General features: G+C 36.5%; 1 protein-coding gene across 4 annotated transcripts; it reads left to right on the forward strand.

The window, feature by feature from the left end:
- Positions 1–7,374: 7,374 nt before the first annotated feature.
- On the forward strand, positions 7,375–9,074 carry LOC131218421 (uncharacterized). Of its 4 annotated transcripts, none has more exons than XR_009157723.1 (4): positions 7,375–7,533; positions 7,633–8,020; positions 8,368–8,427; positions 8,948–9,074. XR_009157723.1 is itself a non-coding variant. In XM_058213000.1 (4 exons), the coding sequence occupies exons 1-4, from the start codon at positions 7,426–7,428 to the stop codon at positions 8,957–8,959; spliced, it is 300 nt and encodes a 99-aa protein (XP_058068983.1). In that variant the 5' UTR covers positions 7,375–7,425; the 3' UTR covers positions 8,960–9,074. The 4 variants fall into 4 exon arrangements, 3 of the variants coding, with proteins under 3 accessions (XP_058068983.1, XP_058068984.1, XP_058068982.1); XM_058213000.1 differs by having other exon boundaries at positions 7,633–7,719; positions 8,368–8,460; XM_058213001.1 differs by having other exon boundaries at positions 7,633–7,719.
- Positions 9,075–16,145: the final 7,071 nt, after the last annotated feature.

The raw sequence follows: 16,145 nt of genomic DNA on the forward strand, positions 1-16,145 counted from the left end.
TTTTCAGGTTATCCTTCCATTTTTTACAATCTCTCTTGAAATGCCCCTTAATGCTATAGTAAAAGCATCTGCCATTTACCTTCAATTTCAATCTACACTTTTTCTTCTTACCAGACCAAGATCACTCAATGGATCGCCCATGTCCCTTACTCCCTTTCGTGACTAACCCTTCCTCCTGAGAGTCCTCATCGACCTACTTCTTCCTCATTTCGATGGAAACAAGAGATGCAGTAATGTCTTTAAGCTTCACTATATTCTTCCCATACAGTGGAGTAGTGACGAGATTGTCGTATGATGTGAGAAGTGATGCTAGTAATACCACTGCTTTATTTTCTTCATTGCCCTTTATTCTAAGCCTTAACAACTCGCCACATAGCTTTGTAAATCAGTTCATGTGCTACAAGAAATTGGATCCTTTCTTCATATATTGCTTGAAGAGTTGTTTCTTCACAGACAACTTGTTTGTAAGGGACTTCGCCATATATAGGTCTCCTAGCTTCTTCCACATCGTTACGGGATATTCCTCATCTAAGACATTGTACATAACTTGATCTAATAAACACAAACGGCTAGTGCTTATAGCTTTCTCCCTGAGATCGCTTCAATCATCATCCGGCATCCTCTTGGATTTTGTTTCGAACAATGCCTTGCTCAACCCTTGTAAAACTAGAATGTCATTAACATTCCACTATCATAAACTAAAATTATTCTTCCCATCGAATTTTCATATGTTGAATTTTGATCACACTACAAGAAAAGGGGGCTTTAGCCTCAGTTCAAAACTGTGGCTAAAAGGGTTAAAAACTGAGGCTAAAACCTTTAGCCTCGGTTATCCAAACTGAGGTTGAAACCCCAGGGCTAAAGGCTTTAGCCTCAGTTTTAGCAATTGAGGCTAAAATGACTTTTATAGCCTCAGTTCTTCAAGTGAAGCTAAAAGAATCTAATTGGATATGGCCAACTTGATGATAGGAATGGATATAATTGTTTGCGTGCCAACCCAGTACACAGAAGCATGTAGATAAGCTGCTTGTACATGCGTGTGATAATAGAAAAGCTGAATATGAACTATCAAATATTTATGCAACACTACATGAAAAATGGAAAAAAAAGGACGGATTTAGAGACGGTTCTGGACCGTCTCTAAAATTGCTTGGTTTAAAGACGCTTTAGAGACGGCCGTAAACCGTCTCTACAATTTTAGACGGCCCCTGACCGTCCTTAATATTGTCTTAAAAATTTGAACGTCCACAAATCATTTAAGACGGTCATTGACCATCTTATATGGGTCATCTAGGACGGTCATTGGCCATCGGCATTAGAGACGGTCCTTGATCGTCTTATATGAGGTCATCCGAGACGGTCATTGGCCATCTGCATTAGAGACAGTCATTAGCCGTCTTTTACTTCCAATCTGAGACTGTCAAAGACCGTCTCTATTAGAGACGGTCCTTAGCCGTCTTAAAGCCCTGTTAAAGACCGTCTCTGTTAGAGACTGTCAAAGACCATCTCTATTAGACATGGTCAAGGACCGTCTCTATTAGAGACGGTCCTAAACCGTCTTATAGCCCTGTCAAAGACCGTCTTTAATGCTCAGGTCAAAAATGAAAAAGTTCAAAAAAAATATGAATTTCGAAAAAATTAATAGTTGAGAAGCTTAGAAAATTAATTAACAATGTTTAAGAAAATTTTAAATTTTGAAAAAAGAAAACTATAATTTTATAAAAATCTAGATTTTGAAAAAAAAAAAAAAACTAAGAACTTCGAATAATGTTGATAATTTTGAAAGAAAAAAAATTCGATAAAAATATGATATTTTGAAAACGAAAATTTAAAAAATTAAACAAAATTGTGAAAAAATTGATAAAATGTAAAAAAATATATATATTTTTTAAAAAAGAAAACTAGATTTTGTATTTTGACAACAAAAATTGAAAAGTTATATAACAAAAGTGAGATTAAAAAAATGATATTTTGAAAAAGAAAATTTAAGAAATTAAACAAAATTGTGAAAAATTGACAAATTGTAAAAAAATATATATTTTTAAAAAAAGAAAATTAGATTTTGTATTATGACAAGAAAAATTAAAAGTTATATAACAAAAGTGAGATTAAAAAAATGATATTTTGAAAAAGAAAATTTTTAAAATTAAAAAAAAAAATTGTGAAAAAATTGATAAATTGTAAATATATATATATATATATATATATATATATAAAAAGAAAACTAAATTTGGTAAAAAAAATGTTAAATTTATTTAGTTAAAAGAGTTTTGGATGCGGTTGAAACTTGGTCTGACCCCTCATCCAAGTGGGACACACATAATGAGTGGGTTGGATATGTGAATCACATTTAAGCAGGCCCAATATATGATTATGACTATTTTAAGGAAACCTTTCTCTACTACATTTAAATGAGTTACTCGTTACCTTTACTAGAGTAAACTCTGTGGGGTTCACCATTTTTTATTTATTTTATCCACTCCATTCATCCATGTTAACAGATAATTTGAAGTCTAAAGAACAAAAAGGAAGCATATCCAAAGCTCAAGTGGACCACACCATAGGAAATAGTGTGATTGAACCTCTACCATTTAAAATTTCTTAAAGGCCATAGAAGTTTTAGATCAAGCTGATGTTTGTGTTTTCTATTCATTTATATATTTTTGATATTATGAACAACCTTTAACTATTTTTGGACAATCTGATCAGTCCGGACATGAAGAGTAAATAACTTCAGATGTTAAAATCAAAATTCACTCAAATTGTTGATCAATCTTGTTTGCCCAATATATTTCTCATATGTAATATGATCGAGGCGAGTAACTAGTCAAATTGAGGGTAATGATCAGTAAAATAGAGTGAATGGACCAGACATGTAAAATGGGCCCATCATGATGTGTGTCGAACATCAACTCCGTGCATTTGATTTCTCCCCTTTAGCTTATGAGATATCTCAAAAATCATCCGTATACGAAACTCAAGTGTTAATTACCATCTAAAACTATGTGAAGACATCTAAAAAAATATAAACAGTACAATATTAGATGTCATACCATTTTGGGGCCATAAACGTTTTGGATCAAGCTGATTTTTGTTTTTTCCCTTCATCTGGCCCTGTATGACCTAATCAACATATTGGATGTCAAATAAACAGTACAGTAAGCCTTAGGAAGATTTTAATGATGGATATCCAATTACTATTGTTTCATGTGGTGTGGTGCACCTAAGATATCTGTGGTAGGGTCCACTACAGATTTTTATCTGCCTCACTCTTTGGCTCATGACGTAAAATGATATTTCAAAATGGATGGACGGTGTGGATATAACAAATACATCATAGTGGGGCAGACAAAACTTTGTGGATGTTGGTCGGTGCTCTATGGGTCCCACCATGATGTATGTGTTTCATCCAAGTGGGACATATAATGAATGGGTTGGATCTATGAACCACATCTAGGTGGGCCCAATAAATGATTATTTTTAAGGTCGTGGCCCACCATGAAATGGTGCATCTGATTGATGGGGCAGATCCAAAGTTCAAGTGGACCCACCATAAAAAAGAGTGGGATAGTGACACCCACTATTGAAACCTTCTTAAGGCCCGCCACGATGTTTATTTGAGATCCAACCTGTTTATAAGTTAATACAGACATGGATGTAGTTGAAAATTGGTCTGACCCCTCATCCAAGTGGGACACACGTAATGATTGTGTTGGATATGTAAATCACATTTAGGCAGACCCAATATATGATTATGAATGTTCTAAGGAAACCCCTCCATTATATTATGTGGTGTGACCCACATTTAGGATGATGTGTTATATATCCTTGCCGCCCCTATGTTTCTCCAACCCATTTTTGGACCGGGTAATAATGTAAAAATGTTTTAATTTTTAAAAAATTTTGTCAGTAAAAATGTGTGTGTGTGTGTGTGTGTGTGTGTGTGTGTGTGTGTGTGTGTGTGTGTGTGTGTAGTTTTTATAACATATGAATGGAAATTTTTTTTTATATAATTAAAAGGTAATATTTAAATGATTTGTAATATGACATGAAAAAGAATTTTGAAAAGTTTAGAAATTTTAACTATGTTTAAGAAAAATTTGGAGAACAAAATAATGCTTTTGAAGAAAAAAAATAACATTTTGAAAATTTTGAGAAAGAATTAAAAATATGAGAAAATTTTTGAGATTTTGAAAATAAAAATTCAAAATTTGTATTTTAAATATTTTTGAGATATTTTATAATAAAAATGATATTTAGTTAAAAGAGATAAAAAATATACATTTTGAAAAAAAAATGTTAAATTTATTTGTGAAAAATAAAATTACTAACTTATCAGGCACATCCACTAATTGAACCTTTAATCATTTTTGGACAATATAATCAGTTCAAATTGAAGAGTAAATAACTTCAGATGTTTAAATCAAATTTCACTAAAATTGTTGATCAATCTTGTATGCCCAATATCTTTCTCATATGTAGCCTGATTGAGGCGAGTAACTAGTCAAATTGAGAGTATTGATTAGTAAAATAGAGTGAATGGACCATACATGTAAAATGGGCCAAATATTCTAGTTAAAATTGTGACCCAACTTACTGACCTCGTGAGAACCTAAGAATTGATGTTACTAAGTTTTGTGGGGCCCATCATGATGTGTGTCGAACATCAACACCGTGGATTTGATGTGTCCCCTTTAGGTTATGAGATATCTCAAAAATCATCGGTAAACGAAACTCAAGTGGGCCATACCATTTAAAACTATGTGAAGGCATCCTAAAAAATATAAAAGCACTTGGTGCGGCCCACATGAGTTTTGGATGCGATTGAAACTTGATCTGACCCCTCATCCAAGTGGGACACACATAATGAGTGGGTTAGACATGTGAATCACATTTAGGCAGGCCTAATATATGATTATGAATGTTTTAAGGAAACCTTTCTCCACTACATTTAAGTGAGTTACTCGTTACCTTTACAAATTGTGAAAAAATTGATCAAAATTGTGAAAAAATTGACAAATTATAAAAAAATTATATTTTTTTAAAAAGAAAACTAGTTTTTACATTTTGACAAGAAAAATTGAAAAGTTATATAACAAAAGTAAGATTAAAAAATTGATATTTTGAAAAAGAAATTTATGCTGGGCCCACTTCAGATTTTTATAGGCTTCATTTTTTAGCCTATGTAATAAAACTATATGTTAAAATGGATGGATGGAGTGGATAAAATGATTAAATCATGGTGGGCCCCATGGGATTGACTCAGTACGCTTGGGAACGGATTGGCTACTCCCCTGACACCAGCCAATGGCTGGTGGTCGATGCTCTGTGGCCCCCACCATGATGTATGTGTTTCAGCCATGCCGTCCATATATTTTTATAGATAATTTTACAATATGAGACCAAAAATGAGATATATCCAAATCTCAAGTGGACCACATTACACGAAATTGTGTTGAATGAGCGTCGACCATTAAAAACATTTTGGTAGCCATAAAAGTTTTGGATCAAGCTGATTTTTGTTTTTTCCCTTCATCTGGTCCTGTATGACTAAATCAACAGATTGGATGTCAAATAAACAGTATAGTAGGCCTTAGGAGGATTTTAATGGTGGATATCCAATCACTATCGTTCTCATCTGGTGTGGACCACTTGAGATTTATATCCCTCTAATTTTTGCCATAAAGCTCTAAAATGATCTTTAAAAATGGATGAACGGAATGGATGAAACACATACATCATTGAACTACCCATGGAACACCGTCCATGGTCTCGCCCAAAATTGGGCGCGGTCTCGCCCAAAATTGGGCACCCAATCCCTCTGCCCTCTCTCTCTCTCTCTCTCTCTCTCTCTCTCTCTCTCTCTCTCTCTCTCTCTCTCTCACTCCTGTGCTCTGCCCTTTTTCCTTCATTTCCCTTATTTTTTCGGCCCCATTTTTTCCTCCATCTGCAGATGTAAAAAGCATCGTCCGCTCTCTCTGTCCTATATGTCCGATCTTTCCAAACCCTCCTTCCCTTTTTCCACCAGGGCCACATCCCCTCCACTTTCGACCCCCCCTCACCACCCCATGTGCAAGATAGCACCGACGGTGCAGTGGAGCGTCGGATCCGGGAGGCAGAGGACCAGCTTCGGGAGGCGATCGAGGAGCTGCAGCGCCAGCAGCGCCATCCCCGCGGCTGTCACCCACCTTGCGAGTATGCCAATGAGTCATGCGTCTCCGTTTCCATCTGTCTCTGGATGTTTGATCCAAAGAAGGGAGGGAGCTGAGACGATGCCCTCCCTACCTACGCACGCCCTGCTCAAGATCCAAAGAGGTATCTATCTCTCTCAATCTCTCTCAATCTATATGCTGATTTATGAATTTGGGGGATTTAGTAATTTGTGGATTCCCGATTCGATATGGACCCCCATTTAGGGATTTGGGGATTTTAGGGCTTACAGATTTGAATGTGGACCCCGATTTGGGGATTTTCTGATATTACAAATTAGGGATTTGGGGATTTTAGAATTTTTGGGATCTTGAGGATTTTGATGTCTCTTCTTGTCAATCTATTGGGTCCCAATGTGGAGGAAATATGGATATATGATGTGGTTCCATCTGCTGGATGGTTTTTATTGCTTAATGGTGGGTGCCTTAAAACTTAGGTTAACTTCCATGTTATATGCTACATGGGGTGGCATTGTCCATTTTGTATTTGATAAAATGCTTCATTATCTGGTCATTGTGGATATGTAGATTTCCATTGGACTCATTCCCTTGAAGCAATATTGATTGTGTGTCTTCTCCTCTCTATTAATAGCCTTCCCATTGGATGCGCTGTTGCAGGCCATTTTTTCCCCCTAGAACGGGCATTACAGTCCTGTAACGCGCAACTCTTCCCACTGTTACCGTTATGTAACGGCCTTTATGACTATTCCAGTACAATTTTTGAATACTTTGATCCCAATTGTATGCATATGCTCCATCAGCTCTCTATATGCTAGCATGTGCATCTTCATCTTCTATTGAAAGGCTTCAGCCTGTGCTGGTTGGAAATACAGCCATGAAACTGTGTCCCTTACACATGAGAAAAAAGTAGGTACTTGAAAGTAACAATATTAGCATCCTTTGAACATTCTCTTTGATGAATACTTCTGGCACCACATTTTTTGGTGTACCTAGAACAAATACTTATCCAGTGCATATGATATGGCTTGCAAGTTGTAATGTAAGTGTCCATATCAGTAGCCCAACAAGTGCTCCTCACAACTTGAAGCTTATTCAGTGCCTGGCATTACTCATGTGGGTTAGACTTATGAACTATTTTTCATGTCATGTTTTCTGTGTTTGGTATATGTGGACCCAAAAGTGATTTCTTAATGTGCCCCTTCATGGTCACAATTAATATATTTTCAGTCCAAAGAAGATGATGGCCATGTAATTGATGGTATCTTCTCTTCAACTCCAGAATGTAAGGCTTGCAAAGGTAGCACTTAGGCCTGGTGCGAGTAACATGGTGAACGGAATTCTGTGGAAGCTACTTTTACTGAAGGTTTGTCATTTTCTGTAACATTCACTATACTCAAATTTAGGGGTCACTAGAAACTAGGTTCATTTGAATGCCTTAGCCCTTTCATATATATTGATTCAGGGAAAAAACTCACGTCCACTACCCAAACTGGAGGGTGATGAACGTGCAAAAGCACGCTCTCTGGCAACTATTTATTCACATCTTGTGGTATGTTTGTCATTGCACCTTCCCTTATTATTATTATTATTATTCTAGAAATTTTACTTCAGGAAGAAGGGTTTTCACATTTTCATTTGCTAATATTTATTATTGAGGAATTCTACCACGGTAGCATGCTTCATTGAGTTCTGTGAAGTGTACATCGGAATATGTCCAATTGACATGTGGTGCCTGTGCATGGTGATCAGCTCATCGATTTTGTGGACCTGAAAAGCAATGGTATCTGACTGTTCTAGCCAAGCATCTGCTCAGTGGTCTGAAGCAGACAATTAACCCAAAAAGAGCAACTGTACGTACATGTTCAGTGGGCAAAACTTGCAATAATTTGGTGGTCAAACTCTAGCCCACATGCGACAGATATGCCGAGAATATAGGACATACGCCTCACACACTGCCTGAAAGTGACATTGTCAAATGATACCTTGCCAACTTAATCAGCGCCTGAATTTGATACATGACGGATTTCGGACGCCAATCTGATTCCTAAGTTTTAATCAAGTTTACAACTAGTGTGGATGCACTTTTTCTTTTTCTAAATGAACAAGAAAGAGCATGTTTCCTCGCCCCAACAATGTTTTACTGTGCTTGATATTTCTGCCTTGTTTTATCATTAATAATGCTTTTCTTGAACTTCAGGTTCCTCATGAACCATCCTTGCATATGGATGATTTTGTCCGCATCAAAACCGGCATGCAGGTGTGTGTTAAAATCTATAACACAACAAAAAGGGTATTGCTATTACCTATTTCCTTTTCATAGGACTTAATATTTTGTCCGTTTAAGGGTCTGGATGGTTATTCAATTCAAACTAAATTGATCTTCATCACAAAGAATACCAAGTACATGGTTAATGCATGGGACTGGGGGCAGTGTGGTACAATTTTAGCTTACTCAGATCATAGGGCTGTGTGCACTTTGATACATGTCCAAAAACCATTGACCCCTTGCCATCAATGTTTCCATTGTTGTTTGAGTCAGTTATTCTTTACTTAGTGTCTATCAGAAAAGGAATTGTGGCTTTCCTATTGAAGGAAATTTGAGTTCGCAATTCCTCATGTTACGCTAATAGCTTTTCTTAAGAATGAAATGCAACATTCTTCAAACAGTTGATCATAAATCTTCGTCATTGTTATTAACCACTTTTTACTTCAATTGTTTTATCAAGTATGCTAATGAGTTCAACATTTTATTTTATTTTATTTTTTCCGCTTCTCAGACTTTCATATAAGCGGGGTTATTGAAAGACAGTCCATGTTCAGTTCAGGATGAGAGTGCAGGTCAGTTCTTTTTCCAGACCCTACCCCAGCCATTTTTCTAAAATAGGGTTTGAAGGCTATGCCTATTACATATAATTTTATTACATATATAATCTTATTCCTTATATTGTTTCCCAGTTATATTTGTGTTGGTTTCAGAGTACAGGTAGCGAATAGAAATTGTTGGTCAATTGTGGCTTATAGACAAAGGGATGGGTAACCAATAATACAAATATGGGAGGCATTCCCCAGGTATCCAGATGCTTTTAGATATATTTATGTTGTTTTTAAATGTATTAGCTCGAAATTGATGAAGCAGACCCGGATGTGCGTCGGAGCTATCCGGATGTTGAGCGGGGGTCCCTAGAAGGTGGGAACCGCTGTTATGACCATGATGAAGCTGTCCATTTTCTATGGACAGCATTGGAGTGGCCTAGCCATTTGGACAGGCCATGTTTATGTATTTACTCAAAATTGATGGAGCAGACCCGGATGTGCGTCGAAGCTATCCAGATGTTGAGCGGGGGTCCCTGAAAGATGGGAATCGCTGTTATGACTATAATGAAGCTGTTCATTTTCTATGGATGGCATTGGAAGGGCCTGGCCAATTGGAGCAGGCCGTGTTTATATTTGTATTTGCAGGGACCATACCCTTAACCTATAACCTAAACCTTTTCTCAAATTCCAAAGCCTATAACTACAACCTAAACCTATAACCTAAACCAATAACCTAAACTCAATTCCCTAAACTTTAACCTACAACCTAACCTAAACCTATACTTATTCCCTAAACCTATTCTCAAATCCCAAAACCTATAACCTAAACCATACCCTAAACTTATAACCTATAACCTAAACTCAATTCCCTAAACCTTAACTTATAACCTAACCTAAACCTATACTTATAACCTGAACCTATTGTCAAATCCCAAAACCTACAACCTATAACCTATAACCTGAACTTATAACCTAACTTATACCTATACTTATAACCTAAACCTATTCTCAAATCCCAAAACCTATAACTATAACATAAACCTTAACCAAAAACCTATAACCTAACATAAACCAAAACCTATAACCTTAACCTAAACCTAAAGCTATAACCCTAACCTTAACATATAACCTAAACCTAAAACTAAACCTAAACCTAAACCTATTCTCAAATCCCTAAACCTAAACCTAAACCTAAACCTAAACCTATAACCTAAACCTATACTCAAATCCCTAAACCTAAACCTAAACCTTAATGTATTCTCAAATCCCTAAACATAAACCTACACCTAATCCTAATCTAAACTCCCTAACTTAAACCTAAACCTAAACTAGAAAACCCAAACCTAAACCTGATCCTGAACCCGAACCCGACTTCATAAACCTATACATATACCTAAACCTATTCTCAATTCCCTAAACCTATATCTTATAACCTAAACCTAAACTTGTAACCTATAACCTAAACCTAAATGTATTCTCAAATCCCTAAACCTCAACCTACACCTAATCCTAATCTCAACTGTCTAACCTAAACCTAAACTAAAACTTGAAAACCAAAACCTAAACCCGATCCCGAACCGAACCTGATTTCCTAAACCTAAACCTTAACCTATTCTCAATTCCCTAAACCTATATCTTATAACCTAAACCTTAGCCTAAACCTAAACCTAAACCTGTAACCAATAACCTAAATATAAACCTAAAACCTAAATGCATTCCCAAAACCCTAAACCTATACCTACACTTAATCCTAATCTCAACTCCCTAACCAAAACCTAAACCTAGACTTGAAAACCAAAACCTAAACCCAATCCCGAACATGAACCCGATTTCCTAAACCTAAACCATAACCTATTCTCAATTCCCTAAACCTATATCTTATAACCTAAACCTAAGCCTAAACCTAAACCTTAACCTAAACCTAAACCTAAACCTGTAACCTATAACCTAAACCTAAACCTAAAACCAAAATGTATTCTTAAATCTTTAAACCTAAACCTACACCTAATTCTAATCTCAACTCCCTAACCTAAACCTAAACCTAAACCAAAACTTGAAAACCAAAACCTAAACCCAATCTCAAAACTGAGCCCGATTTCCTAAACCTAAACCTTAACCTATTCTCAATTCCCTAAACCTATAGCTTATAACCTAAACCTAAACCTAAACCTAGACTAAAACCTAAACCTATAACATATAACCTAAACCTAAACCTAAACCAAAACCTAATCCTATAACATATAACTTAAACCTAAACCTAAACCTATACCTTAACCTAAACTTAAACCTAAACCTATAACCTATAACCTAAACATAAACGTAAAACCTAAATGTATTCTCAAATCCCTAAACCTAAACCTACACCTAATCCTAATCTCAACTCCCTAACCTAAACCTAAACCTAAACTTGAAAACTCAAACCTAAACCCGATCCTGAATCCGATTTCCTAAACCTAAACCTTAATGTATTCTCAAATCCCTAAACCTAAACCTACACCTGATCCTAATCTCAACTTCCTAAACTAAACCTAAACCTAAACTTGAAAACCAAAACCTAAACTCGATCCCGAACCCGAACCCGATTTCCTAAACCTAAACCTTAACCTATTCTCAATTCCCTAAACCTATAGCTTATAACCTAAACCTAAACCTAAACCTTAACCTAAACCTAAACCTAAACCTAAACCAATAACCTATAACCTAAACCTAAACCTAAACCCTAAATGCATTCTCAAATCCCTAAACCTAAACCTACACCTAATCCTGATCTCAACTCCCTAACCTAAACCTAAACCTAAACCTAAACTTGAAAACCAAAACCAAAACCCGATCCTGAACCAAACCCGATTTCCTAAACCTAAACCTTAACCTATTCTCAATTCCCTAAACCTATATCTTATAGCCTAAACCTAAGCCAAAAGCTAAACCTTAACCTAAACCTAAACCTAAACCTATAACCTATAACCTAAACCTAAACCTAAAACCTAAATGTATTCTCAAATCCCTAAACCTAAACCTACACCTAATCCTAATCTCAACTCCCTAACCTAAACCTAAACCTAAACTTGGAAACCAAAACCTAAACCCGATCCCGAACCCAAACACGATTTCCTAAACCTAAACCTTAACATATTCTCAACTCCCTAAACCTATAGCTTATAAACTAAACCTAAACCTAAACCTGTAACCTATAACCTAAACCTAAACCTAAAACCTAAATATATTCTCAAATCCCTAAACCTAAACCTACACCTAATCCTAATCTCAACTCCCTAACCTAAACCTAAACCTAAACTTGAAAACTCAAACCTAAACCTGACCCCGAACCCGAACCCGATTTCCTAAACCTAAACCTTAAAGTATTCTCAAATCCCTAAACCTAAAACTACACCTGATCTTAATCTCAACTTCCTAAACTAAACCTAAACCTAGACTTGAAAACCAAAACCTAAACCCGATCCCGAACCCGAACCCGATTTCCTAAACCTAAACCTTAACCTATTCTCAATTCCCTAAACCTATAGCTTATAACCTAAACCTAAACCTAAACCTTAACCTAAACCTAAACCTAAACCTAAACCAATAACCTATAATCTAAACCTAAACCTAAAGCCTAAATGTATTCTCAAATCCCTAAACCTAAACCTACACCTAATCCTAATCTCAACTCCCTAACCTAAACCTAAACCTAAACCTAAACTTGAAAACCAAAACCTAAACCCGATCCCGAACCGAACCCGATTTCCTAAACCTAAACCTTAACCTATTCTCAATTCCCTAAACCTATATCTTATAACCTAAACCTAAGTCAAAAGCTAAACCTTAACCTAAACCTGTAACCTATAACCTAAACCTTAACGGAAAGCCTAAATGTATTCTCAAATCCCTAAACCTAAACCTACACCTAATCCTAATCTCAACTCCCTAACCTAAACCTAAACCTAAACTTGGAAACCAAAACCTAAACCCGATCCTGAACCCAAACACGATTTCCTAAACCTAAACCTTAACATATTCTCAACTCCCTAAACTATAGCTTATAACCTAAACCTAAACCTAAACCTGTAACCTATAACCTAAACCTAAACCTAAAACCTAAATGTATTCTCAAATCCCTAAACCTATACCTACACTTAATCCTAATCTCAACTCCCTAACCTAAACCTAAACTTAGACTTGAAAAACAAAACTTAAACCCGATCCCAAACATGAACCCAATTTCCTAAACCTAAACCTTAACCAATTCTCAATTCCCTAAACCTATATCTTATAACCTAAACCTAAGCCTAAACCTAAACCTTAACCTAAATCTAAACCTAAACCTATAACCTATAACCTAAACCTAAACCTAAAACCTAAATGCATTCTCAAATCCCTAAACCTAAACCTACACCTAATCCTAATCTCAACTTCCTAACCTAAACCTAAACCTAAACTTGAAAACCAAAACCTAAACCCAATCCCGAAACCGAGCCCGATTTCCTAAACCTAAACCTTAACCTATTCTCAATTCCCTAAACCTATAGCTTATAACCTAAACCTAAACCTATAACATATAACCTAAACCTAAACCTAAACCTATACCTATACTTTAACCTAAACTTAAACCTAAACCTATAACCTATAACCTAAACATAAACGTATAACCTAAATGTATTCTCAAATGCCTAAATCTAAACCTACACCTAATCCTAATCTCAACTCCCTAACCTAAACCTAAACCTAAACTTGAAAACTCAAACCTAAACCCGATCCCGAACCCGAACCCGATTTCCAAAACCTAAACCTTAATGTATTCTCAATTCCCTAAACCTAAGCCTACACCTGATCCTAATCTCAACTTCCTAACCTAAACTAGAAAACCAAAGCATAAACCCGATCCCGAACCAGAACTCGATTTCCTAAACCTAAACCTTAACCTATTCTCAATTCCCTAAACCTGTAGCTTATAACCTAAACCTAAAGCTAAACCTAAACCTTAACCTAAACCTAAACCAATAACCTATAACCTAAACCTAAAGCTAAAACCTAAATGTATTCTTAAATTCCTAAACCTAAACCTACACCTAATCCTGTCTCAACTCCCTAACCTAAACCTAAACCTAAACTCGATCCCGAACCGAACCCAATTTCCTAAACCTAAACCTTAACCTATTCTCAATTCCCTAAACCTATATCTAATAACCTAAACCTAAGCCTAAACCTAAACCTTAACCTAAACCTAAACCTAAACCTGTAACCTATAACCTAAACCTAAACCTAAAACCTAAATGTATTCTCAAATCCCTAAACCTAAACATACACCTCATCCTAATCTCAACTCCCTAACCTAAACCTAAACCTAAACTTGGAAACCAAAACCTAAACCCGATCCCTATTGAGGGTCAAATATTATATATTAGACCCCATTTATTAGCTGGATTTACGAGCATGATACTGTTTAACGCTTTCTTTTTAATCATGTTGTGATGCAAGGTGAATCTACGAGCCTAGACCGAAAAGGGTACTTAAAGCATGGATTTAATGCTCTGATGACACCAGAGCATGGGACGGACTCCAGAGAACCAAGATCAATAGAATTACACACCAAGGACCTGGAAAAATTGAGAAACTGAAGCTCAAACGGCCTGAAAGTCAGCCAGAATGCAAGATCACTGGGTTTCCACCATCTGTTCAGCTTGAAACTTTATACATGGCTCGAGGACCAAAAACTAACAGTACATGTCAAATTTCAGCCATTAGATCCTTCTAAAAGTGGCCCAACGGACAGATCAGGCCATAAATCAGTGATTTGGGGCCCGCCTGGTATCTGGAAATGCGTCAATTTTGCACTCAACGCCTTAAATGAGGCGAAAAAATGGATGGATGGCACAGATTTCTCTCGAACATCATGATGAACCCATATGTACATTGCATGTACATAGGGTACATGTGCACGAGAAGTGCACCGGACGGAGAGTCCGGTCAAACAACGAACTAACCCGAAGTTTTTTTTTTTTTTTAAAAAGGAAACAGCGTCCAACGCTGTTTCGACGGATGATCGCTGTGGGCCCCACTCGCTCCCCAGAATGCTGATCCTGACCATACACTCGAACTCCATGGTCCATATTACCAAGCCCTAGGTGACAAAATTCCAAGAAACAGTACAGATAGGTTCCTGGCAGTTCAAACGGAAGATGGATGGTGGACTGAACCGGCTTGTGGGCCACACCAAAATCAAACTGAAACTGTCCCTTCCCGAACGGTTCTTCGTCCTGAATCCAATGGACAGCTTGGATTTCTCAAAACAACAGTGAAGTGGGCCACACCATCGTCACAGCGTCAATGACGCTACTCTGTTTCGTGGTCCGGAAGAACCGGACGTTCATAGGGAACTCTTTCATTTTCCTTATTTTCTTTTTCTTTTTCTTATTCTCTTGCTGTTGTTTTTTGTTTCTTTCTTTCTCTCATGACTCTTAAGGTTTTTAGCCTAATCATGTTTGGCTAAAACCTCTTAGCTAGGGCTAAGAGGTGAAGCTTGTAACATGATGGGAGACTTTACCTTATGCCGTTAATTTAATTTATATTGAACTACCTTGATTGCGGTTGAATTAAGGGAATACTTTTAGTTTTTAATAGTTTGTTGTGACTGAAATTACAATAGATTTGCAATGGCTTTGAGTATTTCTTTATCCTTTTTATGTTTATGACGTCAGGAAGCCCTGTTGTTCGCCATCGTCTCATGGGCATGGTCGGATGACGGTACCCTTCATAACCTTCATGCATTGTTGATTGGTTGGTAATTAATGTAATTCTGTTGTTTACTTTGTCTCCTGGGCATGGTTTGGTAATGGAATCCATTCTAATTCATATGCCTTTCACTTCTTGACAACTATATCAAAGGAAGTTCAGTTTAAATTTCATAATTCTTGATGCAGGAATAAGATCTCCCTGATCTCTACAAGTGGATCCTCTGAATCCCTAGTTTCCCTTCCCTGAATTGTTTAAAGTTTTAGACAATTATTCCTTAAATTCTATTTGATTTAGATTACATCTTAGTCTAAGTTCTAGTTCTACTTAGTTTCAGATAACGTACAGGTATCAGTTCCTTGGGATTCGGTCTGGACAATATTTAAATAAATAAGGATCATCCCAGAAAAAGTTGCGCACCTCGGTGAAGAA

The sequence above is a fragment of the Magnolia sinica genome, chromosome 11 (genome assembly GCF_029962835.1).
Source record: "Magnolia sinica isolate HGM2019 chromosome 11, MsV1, whole genome shotgun sequence".
In the NCBI taxonomy this organism is placed as follows: Eukaryota; Viridiplantae; Streptophyta; class Magnoliopsida; order Magnoliales; family Magnoliaceae; genus Magnolia; species Magnolia sinica.